Below are 14,527 nucleotides of genomic sequence, written 5' to 3' on the forward strand. Positions count from 1 at the left end.
AGTATTCAAAGGAAAGGTTTAAAGGCGCGATATAGATTAGGTCAAACCGGACGACATCAGATGGCGCTCTCCGTTTTTAATCCTCTGTTAATGAGGAGCGGCATCTCGACCTTTAAGTGTGAACATCTGCTCGAGCTGTAGTACGTTTGAAGTACCCTTTGAGTTCTCCGCTACTTCTTTGTACTTGATTGTGGTGAGGAAAGTGTCTGTTAGAGCAGCATTAAAAAGAGAAGCGCGGATGATTTCACCGATAAGTGTCACAGGTTATGATTTGATTGTGTTCGTCACGTCGTCCAGCTCTTATTGCCCATCTTCACAAACATTATCAGGGTATTTCTGTGAGCAAATGACACAGAAGAGTAAGATAAGATAATCCTTTATTGTCCACACATTTTCTGTGTTACAACGCAGTAGATACAGGGGGAAAGGACAGATAACTTATAGGAAGTTTGAAGAAAACACTCTTAATAGAAGAACTTTTATAAACAAAACAAAAAAACTCTTATTAACAAAACTCCTCTCATATATTAATAGGGAATGGAGGAAAAATAATAAAATGAAATATATAAATATACAAATACAAATACAAATACAGATACAGATACAAATACAAATGAAAAAAAAAAAATATATATATATGTATATAATAAAAAATAAAAATAATAATAAAGTAAAGTAAAGTAAAAAATATCTAGCATAAGACTAAATAATACTAATACTAATGGTAAGTAAACACTCTTATTTACATCAGTTATATGCACATGAATATGAAACTATGTGAGACAAATTAGTAGCATCATTTAGCCACAGACAATGCTATAATGAATGATTCTTAAAGTATGTAAGCCTGCACAGATGTTGGACCTGTGGATCTGGATCATCTGCTCCTCATCTCGAAACACTTTCCCTCGAGTGTTTCTGGCTCCACCGTCTCGATCTGCAGATGGAAGCGTGTCAGTCCTGACTGAACATCTGCAGCCTGTGGGAGTTCTCCTTCACTGTGGATCTCCTCAGGATTCTTTTCCCCACTGTTTCTTGTAGTTTTTCCCTCACTGAGAAGGAGAGTCTAAGTCTGGACAGATGATGCTCTGGGACACTTGTTTGTTGTGAACGTTTGTGAAATCTGCTTCTCTATTATTGACCAATTGATGTCTCATTGTTTGATTTCCGAACCATTTCCTGGTCAAATCAACAATTTTCTGAAGAAACTGTTGTGATTTTGAGCTTTAAAACATACATTTAATTGATTGATTGATATTGAGACAAAACTATTGTTAAGTCGATCATTGTGACAGGCCTAGGCTCTGGTCACAGGCAGAAAATGCAAACTCAACATGGAAATCTCCCAGAACTCCAGCCCTTTCCTGCTTTGAACACGAGCCACTGAGTCACAGCAAAAACAGCAGAGGCTCAACTTCACAGTGAGTAACATCTGAATAATGGAAATCCGCTTTCAAACTGTCCTGGTCTTGAAAACAAACTTAAAAAGAGTGTTTGTTTTTCTCGATGACGCAGCTTTACTCTGCTCCTGAGGTGACGAATGACTCTTCAATATCACGGCTCTGTTTGAGTCCTGGAGCCAAACGTTTAGACGGGATATTCTTCGCGAAGCGGACAAGACGCGCATCACAGCCGCACGCAGCGTGGCGCATCCAAATGGAATGTTCGATGAGCGAGGGTAAAAGAAAAGAGGACTGCATGAAATATTGATATCCAAGAGAGGCTTTGGAATAAAAGAGGAGCAGAGAAAAGGCAGGGCTGCAAACAGATACACTACACTACACTATTTGTAGCGTTTAAGAAAAATGTTCTCGCAATTTCTGTTGAAACTCACCTGCTTTATCTTCAGCCCTGTTCTCTGCGTCTTCTTCCCTCACACTTTCTTTTAGGTTTTCATTTTCTCTGGAGCTGACTAAATAAAGTCTTGGTTGACCAAAGCCACACACGGCTGTATGGGGGGCGCCACTGGCACAAGAGTTCAACATTTCTGGTACTGGTAAACAATGTCTTAAATGAAAAGGCAGATAAAAAAGGTCCTGTCAAAAAGGTATAAAAAGCATTAGTTATAAAAGTAGGCAAATAATGAAAAATGGGGTCAACTAAGACTCCAATGACCGGTTAATCGTCAAACCAACAAAAACAGGTAAAAAAATCTCTTTGATCTTCCTTTACGTCTCCTTATATTCATTAAAGCTGGTCTGTACTTGTACAAATCATCTACTCTCAGGGCTGTCAAAAGTATCAAAAAGCAGACAGTAATCGAACAAAAACTAGTATCAAAACTATATATTCATTCTAGTATTGATTTATTTTATTATATTATTAAATAGAGCAAAAATTGGCCTTTCCAGAACAGTTTTAGAACGATCTTAAGCTTAAGCAGAACTAGAACACAAAGTACTATTACCGTATTTTCCGGACTATAAGTCACACCAGCCAAAAAATGCATAATAGAGAAGAAAAAAACACATATAAGTCGCACTGGAGTATGAAATGTGGTTGCAATTGTGAGAATAACAAATAATAATAACATATAATAATAACAAATAAGTATATAATTATAAATATAAGTATAAGTCGCACCCAGGACAAAAATATAAAACTATGAAAGGTGCAACTTATAGTCCGGAAAATACGGTATTTTGTGTTGAAAACGTCAAGTTTATCGCTTTTAACTTGGATTGAAGTTGAGCTCTACATGTTAGTTCTGCGACAACACGGTCTGCCACATTCGGGTCGTGTTTGTTTGTTCTCTACATGTTAGTGCTGCGACAACACGGTCTGCCACATTCGGGTCGTGTTTGTTTGTTCTCTACATGTTAGTGCTGCGACAACACGGTCTGCCACATTCGGGTCGTGTTTGTTTGTTCTCTACATGTTAGTGCTGCGACAACACGGTCTGCCACATTCGGGTCGTGTTTGTTTGTTCGCTCCGATGAACTAAACATGAAATGTCTTCAGTCAGAAGAGTGAGACGGGACATTCGCTCGGTAGAATCTGAACACGGCTCATGTGAGATGTTTAAAGACGAGATGAGGACGGTTTGCACGTGTTCAGAAGAGAGAGGGCGACTATGGGAGGACACTGCTGCTGCTGCTGCTGCTGCTGCTGCTGCTGCTGCATGTCTGCTGCTGCTGCTGCTGCTGCTGCTGCTGCTGCTGCTTGTCTGCTGCTGCTGCTGCTGCTGCTGCATGTCTGCTGCTGCTGCTGCTGCTGCTGCTGCTGCTTGTCTGCTGCTGCTGCTGCTGCTGCTGCTTGTCTGCTGCTGCTGCTGCTGCTGCATGTCTGCTGCTGCTGCTGCTGCTGCATGTCTGCTGCTGCTGCTGCTGCTGCTGCTGCTGCTGCTGCATGTCTGCTGCTGCTGCTGCTGCTGCTGCTGCTGCTGCATGTCTGTTGCTGCTGCTGCTGCTGCTGCTGCATGTCTGCTGCTGCTGCTACTGCTGCTGCTGCTGCTGCTGCTGCTGCATGTCTGCTGCTGCTGCTGCTGCTGCTGCTGCTGCATGTCTGCTGCTGCTGCTGCTGCTGCTGCTGCATGTCTGCTGCTGCTGCTGCTGCTGCTGCTGCTGCTGCTGCTGCTGCATGTCTGCTGCTGCTGCATGTCTGCTGCTGCTGCTGCATGTCTGCTGCTGCATGTCTGCTGCTGCATGTCTGCTGCTGCTGCTGCTGCTGCTGCTGCTGCTGCTGCTGCATGTCTGCTGCTGCTGCATGTCTGCTGCTGCTGCTGCTGCTGCTGCTGCATGTCTGCTGCTGCTGCTGCTGCTGCTGCTGCTGCATGTCTGCTGCTGCTGCTGCTGCTGCTGCTGCTGCTGCTGCTGCTGCTGCTGCTGCGGTCAGAGCCTTTGACACTTTACAGTTTTGTCCTGTGAAGCACTTCGATCTTCTTGGCTGCAAATAGCGTCCTCAAAAAGATCAATAACTAGATACTAACACACAGACGGCATCAAAACTAGAGCCTCATTTAAAGCATCGATACAGAGGAGAAAATGAAAAACAAAAGCGCATATAGTGGACAAAAATGTGACCTTTTTCAGAACAAGTCTGAAACCACATGGTATTATTAAAGAAAACTAGGGCTGCAACAACTTAAATTAATCACAGATAATCAATTATTGAGATAATTGTCCACTAATATAGTAATCGGATAATCATCTGGGCTCCAACACATGAGAGAAGATATTTGTGACTCGTACAAAGCAGGAATCACATCAAAATGACAAGAGGAAACATGTACTTTTAGCGTTTTGAATAATTTTATCTCCCAAATACTCTATCAGGACAAACTAAAGCAGCAGCATCTCTACTTCATCTGGGTCAAATTTAGACAAATCTGATACATACACAGGCTATTCGCACTCTCAACTAATCAATTAATCAAAAGAATAATTGCTAGACTAATCAATAAGCAAAAAGATCGTTAGTTGCAGCCTTATAAGAGTTAAAAAAGGACCTTCTGTTGTCTAAACGTGTCTCAGAGTATGTGAACTGCATCGACAAGCCTCTGGTGCCATCTTTACTGTCACAAACCAAAGAATTACGACATAAAAGTGCTTAATAACAGTTATGTCTTCACGTCATTATTCGAGATGATTGTTATTTGTATTGACGATGAGATATAACGATATTTCTGTCATCGTTTCAGCCCTAATCGTGTCTAAATATGAAAACTGAGTGTGATATTTTAATATTGTGACATCTCTAGAGTAAATATGTATCTGGTATGAGTAAATACATTAGCTCGATGAAGTGAAGAGTGAAATTGAAAGTGTGAATATCTCAAGATGCTTCGCTTCGGAACACGAGAGTTGCACAACGAGCGATTTCGCCGCTTTCTCCCCGTTCTGCCGAGTCATCACATCTCCATCTCTTTGCATACAAACGTGTCGGGCCTTTTCCAGAAAACAAAAAGCGCGACCCCCAGGAATCGTCCGCCACTGCGACGACTTCGCCGCTCGACAAACCAAACGTCAAAGTCGATATCTCACAATTAATCACCGCAAATGAAGCGTGGACAGGCCATTACGGAGAGGAGGGGGAAAAACACACACAAAAACAATCTCCTCCGGTGAGATAAGCGCGGAGCGAAAAGTCTGCGGAGACGTGGCGCGGATGAGGACGTAACCGACGGCGACGACGACGACGACGGGTGAGCGATGAATTAGCGCTGAGCCCGTCAAGCGCTGACAAGGCCCTTTCCAAGACGTTTAATTAACTCCAGGGGGAGGAAAGAGGTTGCCGTTCGGAGGATTTAAATTTGTGCGGGAAACGATAAAAATGCATGAGAACTGGCGCTATAAGTTGAAGGATTAGAGCAGAGATACGAAGTTTTACATATGGATGAGTTTAAAGAGCTGGACCATTAATGACAAGACTGCGACGTGCCCTACTTTAGCTCAATTGGAAATCCAGCTTCTCCCATAAGAGTCTACGAACAACCGATAAAAAAGCTCACTCGGGCTCGTTCCGATCTATAAATGATGAATATTGCCTGGCGTGCGAGTCAAATTTGATGTAAAAATCGAGTTAAAATTCAAAAGTAACCTCTAGACATCTTCATCCGCCAAGATATTCTGCGATTTACAAAGATCAAGTTAGGATTCGACAGCGGTTTGCAATTGTTCGTCTCGTCAATTGCAAGTAATCAATCGAGCAATCACTTTTACTTGTCCTCAAGGAGCGATCACAACAAAATCATCAATCCCGTGCACTTACTGCGCTCTCGAAATGCTTATTGTTCATGATAAATGTATGATAAGCGTCACTCAAGCTTAGTAAACACTATAAATTAATAATACGCTGTAATTATGGTAAATTAAAAGGCTCGTACTTTCCCTCATTTCACACGATTGACGAGAGACAAATGATCTTCTCTGCGTTCACGTCTTCTGCATCTCAAATCGTCTTCGCTGGACTATATGCTAATCTTTATGGATATATACAGTAAAATGCTAACAAGGCTGAAGCTACACAAACAGCAGAGTGCAGCCGGCGCTGGGGAGATCTGCTGAAGTCACTGCACCAGAGTTTAACAGAAACACCAGCTCGGCAAGATGGAGGAGCTACATGTGAGAGGAAGTACTCAATGTGGTTACTCAAGTAAAAGTACAGAGAACAGGAGCAGCTATTTATATACACACGCAAAAGTAAAAGTGTTAAGTATTTGAGACAGATTTTGAGAACTATTACTGTATTTTCCGGAGTATAAGTCGCACCGGAGTATAAGTCGCACCAGCCAAAAAATGCTAAATAGAGAAGAAAAAAACATATATGAAAATAACAAATAATACCACATACAAGTTGCTCTGGAGTATAAGTATATGTATGTATAAGTCGCACCCTGGCCAAAACTATGAAAAACGTAAGACTTATAGCCCGGAAAATACGGTATTATATATATATTTTTAAATGTATTTAATAAACAAACACAGAGAAAAAGAAATACGACCAGAGAGAAAGCAGACAAAAAATAAATGAAATATATATATAAAGTAATGGCCTAGAGAGCCCTAAAAAACTGTCCATTTTGCCTACACTGTCTCTACACTGTCTGTTTTCAATTTGGGTCCAAATGTTATTTTTTCCATTATAATCATAGTCCAGTCCTTGATCGTCGGTGCATTTTTTTGTGAGCGTCTTTTTCGGCTGCCAGTATGATGCTCCAGAGATAGATACTGGTCGTGTCCATGGCAGGAGTCCTGAGGCCCAAATACACAGTTCTGAATCATTGGTGATGTATTATTGTCCGTAAGACTTTGTTGATCTCAGTCCAACACACATGATAGTGTGTTTGCTTCCTGGCTGCCACACCCTGATTTTAAGAACTATTAAAGTGTGAAAAGTAATTATCTGGATTAAAAAATTGCAGTTTTCAGTCAGACAGAAACTAGTCAGTTGATTTCGACTCGGTTAAGACGTCAACTCAAACTATGAACGTGCTAAAAATGACCCCTCAGCTATTTCCGAAAGGTCAAAACAGTCAAGAAAAGTACTTCACCTTAATCTCCTCTCTCTCTCCAAACGCCTGGAGTAGCAAGTACAGATAGAACTTATTGTCTCGCGTATCCCCCAAACTTGTATTCAGACGATTCTACAAGACTAGGCAATTCTAATCATTCTAATACTAGTCAATGTACCAGAACTCTGCCCTTTACTATGTTTACATTTTATCATCTTCTCAAGACTGAACAATGTACTGCAAATATGCTTTTTATTCAAATACTATTCAATTTTAAAAACTTCCAAATACCCCCTGGTCAGTGCTCGCATACAGTAAACACTGTGGAATGCAACAAGGAAATGTATTAAGGAAATTCAAGTCAAAGGTTTTGAAAATGGTATAGGAAGATTAAATTTATTTTAAACCGATGTAGCATAAGTTGATAGAGTTTAAGAGTTTAAACTAACCCATATCCATTATATTTATATACGACTGAGACGAACTATTATTTCAGTGGTCGACAAGTCAAACAATTGTCTTAATTGAACATCGAGACTTTTTAAATACATCAGCAACCAAAATAAATGTTGTGATGTGGCGACTTCTGGAAAAGGAATATTTATGAAAAAAAATGTGCTCTTGTCGAAAATCTGAATTTTTTCATTCAATTTTGATATTTTGTTGTAAAAATGCCACTGTCTATGTTATTTAAAAAAGGTATTTTCGCGTCTTTATGATCGAGGAAAGATTACCATTTCCATTTGCCCGACGTGGTCACAACACGGGCCCTTGGTGGAACATGTTGGACCCCGCTCACATTTTCAGCCCCGATAAACCAAAAAGGCTGATCTGCCTAAACCAGCAGCTCAACCGCTCAGACGTAAACCGGCCCCTGACCTCTTTGACCTCGCTCAGGCGTCCGGGGTACTGGCTCCTGGTCCGGCGGGCGGCGGCGGGGGATTTGTGGTGTGTGATGATGACGATGTTGCCGGGCGTCGACGGGTGGCCGAGGTGCCGCTGCGTCGCCGGGGACGACGCGGGGGTGAGGTGAGGGAGGAGCGAGAAGCTGCGGGTGCGTCCTGAGCTGGAGGGGGCCTGGGAGGGGGCGACACAAAACAAAAGCTGTAGAACTGTGCTCGTTCGGGATGTAGTACTTTTATTAAAAGTAGTACATTCGGGTTTACAGTAACAACACATTCTAAACTGCTTGTGTTTTAAAAAACTGAAATGAAAGGCAGCTCAGAATTCTGTCTAATTTGGCTTTTATGCTGTGTTTTAGCCTGGTTTATGGCAAATATCAAAATCTATTATACTTTAAATTCTCCAACCCCCACCCTCTTACTCTGATGTAATTAAATGCCCTCCCACTCATCACAGTGGGCGGGACTTGGGGCTGAATCATTTTGGAAGAATATACAAATATACGACGATTAAGGACTGCACAGACATCGTAATCATAATAGTCTTAAATGTATCTTTTTCTACATTTTACCTTAATTTATTTCTTTCTGATCTTGTCCTGTTTGTTTCCGTTTTGTGTTTTTTTTTTATTTTGAAAAATAATAATTGAGGGGGATAAATACTGACTATACTATTACTATGATTTTTCAAGCTGTGTGATTGCGATTCGATTCACGGTTTTATGTTTAAATTGCGTGACTCTCTTCAAATTTAACATTTTACACCTGTCCAGGAGCATAATTGCATGAGAGAAAACAGAAATATGAAGTGCTAAATTAATACAAGAATCACGTACTCCTCAGAACACGTTTGAAGAGGTCTAAACGGCGCCTAAAACAGGACGATACAGTTGTAGTCCTTCAGATTTGCTAATTGCTAATTCCATTGGGACGCATCCTGCAACGCTAACGGGATTCCGCCTTTAACTCAGTGGCTGTTGTCCTTGGTTACGGTATATGCAACAACAAAACTCTGCCTCCTCAGCCTTTCCATCTCCTCCTCGTCACCGCCGATCGAGTTGAGGTGCCAGAGCGAGGCGTCTTCCCAAACAAATCCATCAAACTCTACGTTTTTGGAAAAGCGAGTGCATTACAAACAAATGCTCCTGAAACAACCGTGTGGATTACAAATGAACCAGAACGATTCTATCAAGCGCTCCTTTGTTATGCAGCGTCATTGACTCTGAACGAACCAAACACAAGCGTTTCAAACTTACTCGCCGTTAAGTGCTTTTCGAGCGTTAAATTTACTGCGAGGAGCTTCACATTTTGATGCCTTTTAGCGAGTTTGTTTTTGACCGTCGTCTCCAGTTTGGCGGCCCCCTGACCGGACATTGTCAGAGCCATAGCTCCACTTTTGACTCAACAAAAGAAAGGGGGGAAAAGGAGGTCAAAAAGTGCTTGTACGCTGGAGTTTTCTGTAAAAGAACAAGAGCAATGTACGAAAGAAAAGGAAAAAAGTGAATGATGTGCGTGTTTTTCTTTTGTTGGTTTGCTTGCCTCTCAGTTTGCCAGAATGATTTTTGTTACTGAGATAAGATACAAGAATGATTAATTAATTATGTTTTGTAATTTCTGTTTTAAATTCCACAGTAAATTAGAAAAGTGGGTCATTCATAAAAGAATTTAATGTCCATTTTAAGCTTTTCTAACACGTCCCCAGCATCCTAATTAGTCAACGCAATGACTTAATAAAGACTTTTCACAACAACTAGCATGTTTATAGACCATTCGAAGGGTTCTTGGATGATAAAATGCTATTATTTAATGCAAACTGCACACGTTGGTCTCATTTTGACCCTTAAAGCTGTTTTTACAACCGGACTTTACTGGGGAAAACGCTCAGCTACATGAACAAAAACCAGGACCAACCACTTTCATGTCACACATAGGGAAATGTTAATGTTGCAACAAAAAAGCACACAAGCAACAATAGAATACAAAATATTTAAAAATGTAAGATGAAAAAACGATTTTGAAAACATACCATATGAAGACTAATCATCAAACATGTTTTTTGATGCAATTGAGATACTAATGGAACAAACAACACGATCTAATAAAGTCTAACTCAAGTAAAAACGTAAAGGCTTCAAACCTGGTATAATAACTGATATGACTATAAAGTAACTGGTTGGTGAATACTGTATACTTGAAGAGTCCAAATACATACAAAACTTACTAAAAAAGTGAGTTTGTCTTTTCTAGACTTTTCTTTTTTTTATAGATAGTACAAAACAAAATAAAAACAGAACAGAACAAGACATAGAAAGCGAGAGAGCTTGAAAGATAAAGAGCAGTCCAAAGAAAGTCTACGTACTGTAATTTAATATGTACTTGGATAAACATGCAGAAAACACAATCAACAAACAAGACCCGCTCAGCTTGTAGAAACAGTCAAATTAAAAGGGCAACATAAAATGCGTTCAATTCCAGCGCTCACATTAATCCTACAGTGACATACAACAGCCAGGGAAATGTTTTCCTGTAACTTTATTGCCCTGAGAGTAATGATTAATTTGCTTTTAGACAAGAGCCGCGTTGTACTGGGCCGTGGAAGGCCGAGCCCAGTCGTGAGTAAGCAGAAAGAAACACGAGACAGTCAGGTTTTGTCCTTTAAAACTGGCTCAGAGCCCGACACTTTTCAATAAAACGGATTAAAAAGGTGCCGGGACAAGAGGGAGACGAGCAAGTGTACAGATAGACCATCGGACTGACTATAGCGGTGGGAGGGGCTTATTGACTATTGGAATAAGGTCAATCACTCGACCTTTGGACAGAGCCATGATGGATTACACGGACGAGTCAATGTTTAGTTCAGGACAAACAGAGCCAATGTGGAAGCAGACAATAAAGCGATTATGGTATGATGTGAGTAGAGTTTAAACATCAGGAAACATCAAGTATTTAAGTCTGTGATAACTACTGGAAATACTTTATTACATTGTTGTTTCAGTTTTTTAAAATCAATTGCTCCTTAAAAGTTGGACTGTGTAACTTTTATACAGGAGGATCCGCCAAATTGTCTCCATGGAGATGTTATTGCTTTGTTTGGAATGTTTCGGGGTTTGGCATTGAGCTTATCTCCATGGAGACGAGCGGGTGATACCACGGATGTTGATAAGGAGGGAGACGCATGCCGGTTTTAGACACTAACTGATAATAACGTAAAAAAGGTTTACACACTCATGACTTTTAACTAGGCTTTAATCTTAAATAAATGTGGTTGATGAGGTAGTATCGGCCGAAACCCTCTTAATCATTCATTATTATAATTTTTTGCACGCTAATGCTAATGGCTATAGGTAAAAATGCAGGGGACAGGCTCTCTGTTCTTCTTTTGAATGTCACATGGTCAGTTACAGGTCAGGGGTGTCATTTATAAAGCATGCGTACGTACAAAAATGCTACGTACGTCACTTTCCACGACGACTTGGCCTGAAATGAGCAGTTTGGTCCAAAAATGTTGAAATGTGCTCAGACAGATGAACATTTAGTGAGTTAATATTTTTAGGCTAAATATTGAACAAAAAATACTTAATTTTGCCTTCTCTTTTTTTTCTAAAATTGTCACAATGATTATTTTTTTGGTTCTTCTATTTATATTGTGAGTCTTGGCAATATTGAAATGTATTAGTTAAAGTTTTTTACTGAAAAAAAGTGCAAAAAATATCCATCCCACAGATCAGGGGTCTCATTTATAAATCCGAACAGGGAATTCTTACTAGAAGCGTACAAACTGACCAAACGGAAAACTGTCGTCTGGTCACAATAGTCTAAATAATTGTGAAGTTTTTTACACAATAATCATAACGCTGAACTTTGATATCGTGATCCAAGTTACCAGGGTAGAAGAAAATACAGAGATATTACTTTTGACCATTAGCAATACACTAATTAGTCCTTCTACGTCCTTCTGTAGCTCTGTGGCGGCTCTGTGGCGGCTCTGTGGGCGGCTCTGTGGGCGGCTCTGTGGCGGCTCTGTGGGCGGCTCTGTGGGCGGCTCTGTGGTGGCTCTGTGGCGGCTCTGTGGCGGCTCTGTGGGCGGCTCTGTGGGCGGCTCTGTGGGCGGCTCTGTGGGCGGCTCTGTGGGCGGCTCTGTGGGCGGCTCTGTGGGCGGCTCTGTGGCGGCTCTGTGGCGGCTCTGTGGCGGCTCTGTGGGCGGCTCTGTGGGCGGCTCTGTGGGCGGCTCTGTGGGCGGCTCTGTGGGCGGCTCTGTGGGCGGCTCTGTGGCGGCTCTGTGGGCAGCTCTGTGGCGACTCTGTGGCGGCTCTGTGGGCGGCTCTGTGGCGGCTCTGTGGGTGGCTCTGTGGCGGCTCTGTGGCGGCGGCTCTGTGGGCGGCTCTGTGGGCGGCTCTGTGGGCGGCTCTGTGGCGGCGGTTCTGTGGCGGCTCTGTAGTGGCTCTGTGGCGGGTCTGTGGGCAGCTCTGTGGCGACTCTGTGGCGGCTCTGTGGGCGGCTCTGTGGCGGCTCTGTGGCGGCTCTGTGGGCGGCTCTGTGGCGGCTCTGTGGCGGCTCTGTGGCGGCTCTGTGGGCGGCTCTGTGGGCGGCTCTGTAGTGGCTCTGTGGCGGCTCTGTGGCGGCTCTGTGGCGGCTCTGTGGGCGGCTCTGTAGTGGCTCTGTGGCGGCTCTGTGGCGGCTCTGTGGCGGCTCTGTGGGTGGCTCTGTGGCGGCGGCTCTGTGGCGGCTCTGTGGCGGCTCTGTGGCGGCTCTGTGGCGGCTCTGTGGCGGCTCTGTGGCGGCTCGTGGGTGCATTTATCCATGGAGCAGCGTGGGCCTCGGTCAAAAGGATCAGAGCGGTCATTTTTCAGACACAAACAACTCGTTAGACACAAATAAACATGTTGACGCTCTGCAGCTCTCACACAGCATCCAATAATCCATGTTGTGACTGATTTGACAGTAACAAATGAGGGTGATAAGAACTGTGACCCAAAACTGGTGTACAACTGTTACTACTACTGTCCTGAAAGCTGCAGTTAACTTGGCTGTACAGCTGAAAGGTTTTGAGACGAGCGTTCGCACTTTTCCGCTAAATTGTGTTTCGTCTTTGCCACAGGCTCCTCATAAACTCTGATCCGGACAGAGATCTGAGACACAGCGCGGCTCAGAAAGGATTAGAACACAGCGACAACGCGCGCTGCTGTTCCAATGGAAAAGAAATGCTCATGTACTGTATGAAAATGTATGAAAATGTATGAAAATGTATGAAAATGTATGCACTGATCCAGATATTTTACTCAACGCTAAATGAACAGCAAAACTATGAATGGAAGATCTGTGAAATTGCACTTATTACTCTCCCGGTTTATACTAAATCTGCCCACGGTGTAATGCGGATGGAGCAGATACTTTTCAAATGTTCCGGAGCGGCAATAAACTAAGAATTATATCGGAAACACATTTTTGAACAGCTTGTTAAACTCCATTCAAAATGAATTTCAAATGTCCCGAAATGTAGAATAACATGTCCTAAGTCCTTACTTGCAATGGCAGCAGTAAAATAATAAAAAATCTATTTTAATAAGCTGGGAAAATAACGCTCCTGCAACAAATCAATACTGGGGGAACAAATTACTATCATATTGCACCTCTAAAAGATCAAATATGGCGCTAAATGTAAACCAGAGGGATTTAAGGAAATGCCAGATGTGATCTTTCAAATCCAGAATGTAGCAATGAAATGTCTTGCTGTTTCATGTAAATTGTCTCATGTACAAAATGTCCCGGATAAAAAACACTGAGGAACATTTTATTAGACGCCCTCTGGACTCGATGTGGGATGGGTTTATGGGGAAAAACGTGTTTCATCATATTTGGAACTGGAAATTCTGGCAAGTTTTTCACTTACAATGTTTTAAACCTGACATTTGGCTGAATTTTGCCATTTATATTTTCATTGCGTTTTTCTCAGTTTCAAAAAGGAATAATTCACCTTTTAAATATTAAAATGTTCATCCCTCAAATTCAATAGTCTAAATTATGAATGAATCCAGCGGAGTAATACATTAAAATTCTATCATTCTTCTTCAATCATTGCTGTGGAACTTTTCACTGTGAATTTTACACCCTGAATGTGACTTTTGAATTTGAAGGCTTGAAAATCTAAGCAATAAATATTCATAAAGTTGATTTTGTCCTTTTTAAACTGAGAAAAAAATCAAAGAAAATATATACTGAAATTTAGAATAAAAACAATTCAAACATGCTTTTTAGGATTAAAAGGTTATAGAAATGAATTTGATTTAAAAGTCTAATGAAGTGTGGGGTGTTTTAGTCCTATAAATTTAGTCTTATTATCTTTATTTTTTTCAGTAAATATGCACAGATTAGTCAGCTGTATTTTCAATTCTAGTTTCAATATCAAGTATCTGGGTGTTGATTCTTTTGACAACAATAAAAGCAACAATATTGGATTTATATTTAATCTACACTTGAGGAATAATAAACTCAAAAAGTAAAAGGAAAAATACATTTGAAATATGATATAAAATAACGCCGGTCCTTTAATCTATTTGTAAATGAAAGCGAGTTTAGAAATAGTAATGTTTCTTCATAATACACTAATAAGTGACCTTCCTTTCCTTACACACAGCTCAAACCACACAGCTCCTCTCTAAACTGATAAAACAGT

General features: G+C 41.5%; 1 protein-coding gene across 2 annotated transcripts in view; it reads right to left on the minus strand.

Moving 5' to 3' along the window:
• LOC140362047 (oxysterol-binding protein-related protein 10-like) overlaps window positions 1–14,527 on the minus strand; it is a 104,709-nt gene that overhangs the window by 50,957 nt on the left and 39,225 nt on the right. The window contains exon 5 of one of the 2 annotated variants that reach the window (XM_072448067.1): window positions 7,832–8,029. The exons of the other annotated variant lie outside the window; for it this stretch is intronic. Within the exon in view, the coding sequence (XP_072304168.1) occupies window positions 7,832–8,029 (198 nt within the window). The remainder of the gene's footprint in view (window positions 1–7,831; window positions 8,030–14,527) is intronic. 2 annotated transcript variants of the gene reach the window in all.

The sequence above is a fragment of the Eucyclogobius newberryi genome, unplaced genomic scaffold (assembly GCF_026437365.1).
Source record: "Eucyclogobius newberryi isolate DKJ021-1_F unplaced genomic scaffold, fEucNew1.0.hap1 SCAF_16, whole genome shotgun sequence".
In the NCBI taxonomy this organism is placed as follows: domain Eukaryota; kingdom Metazoa; phylum Chordata; class Actinopteri; order Gobiiformes; family Gobiidae; genus Eucyclogobius; species Eucyclogobius newberryi.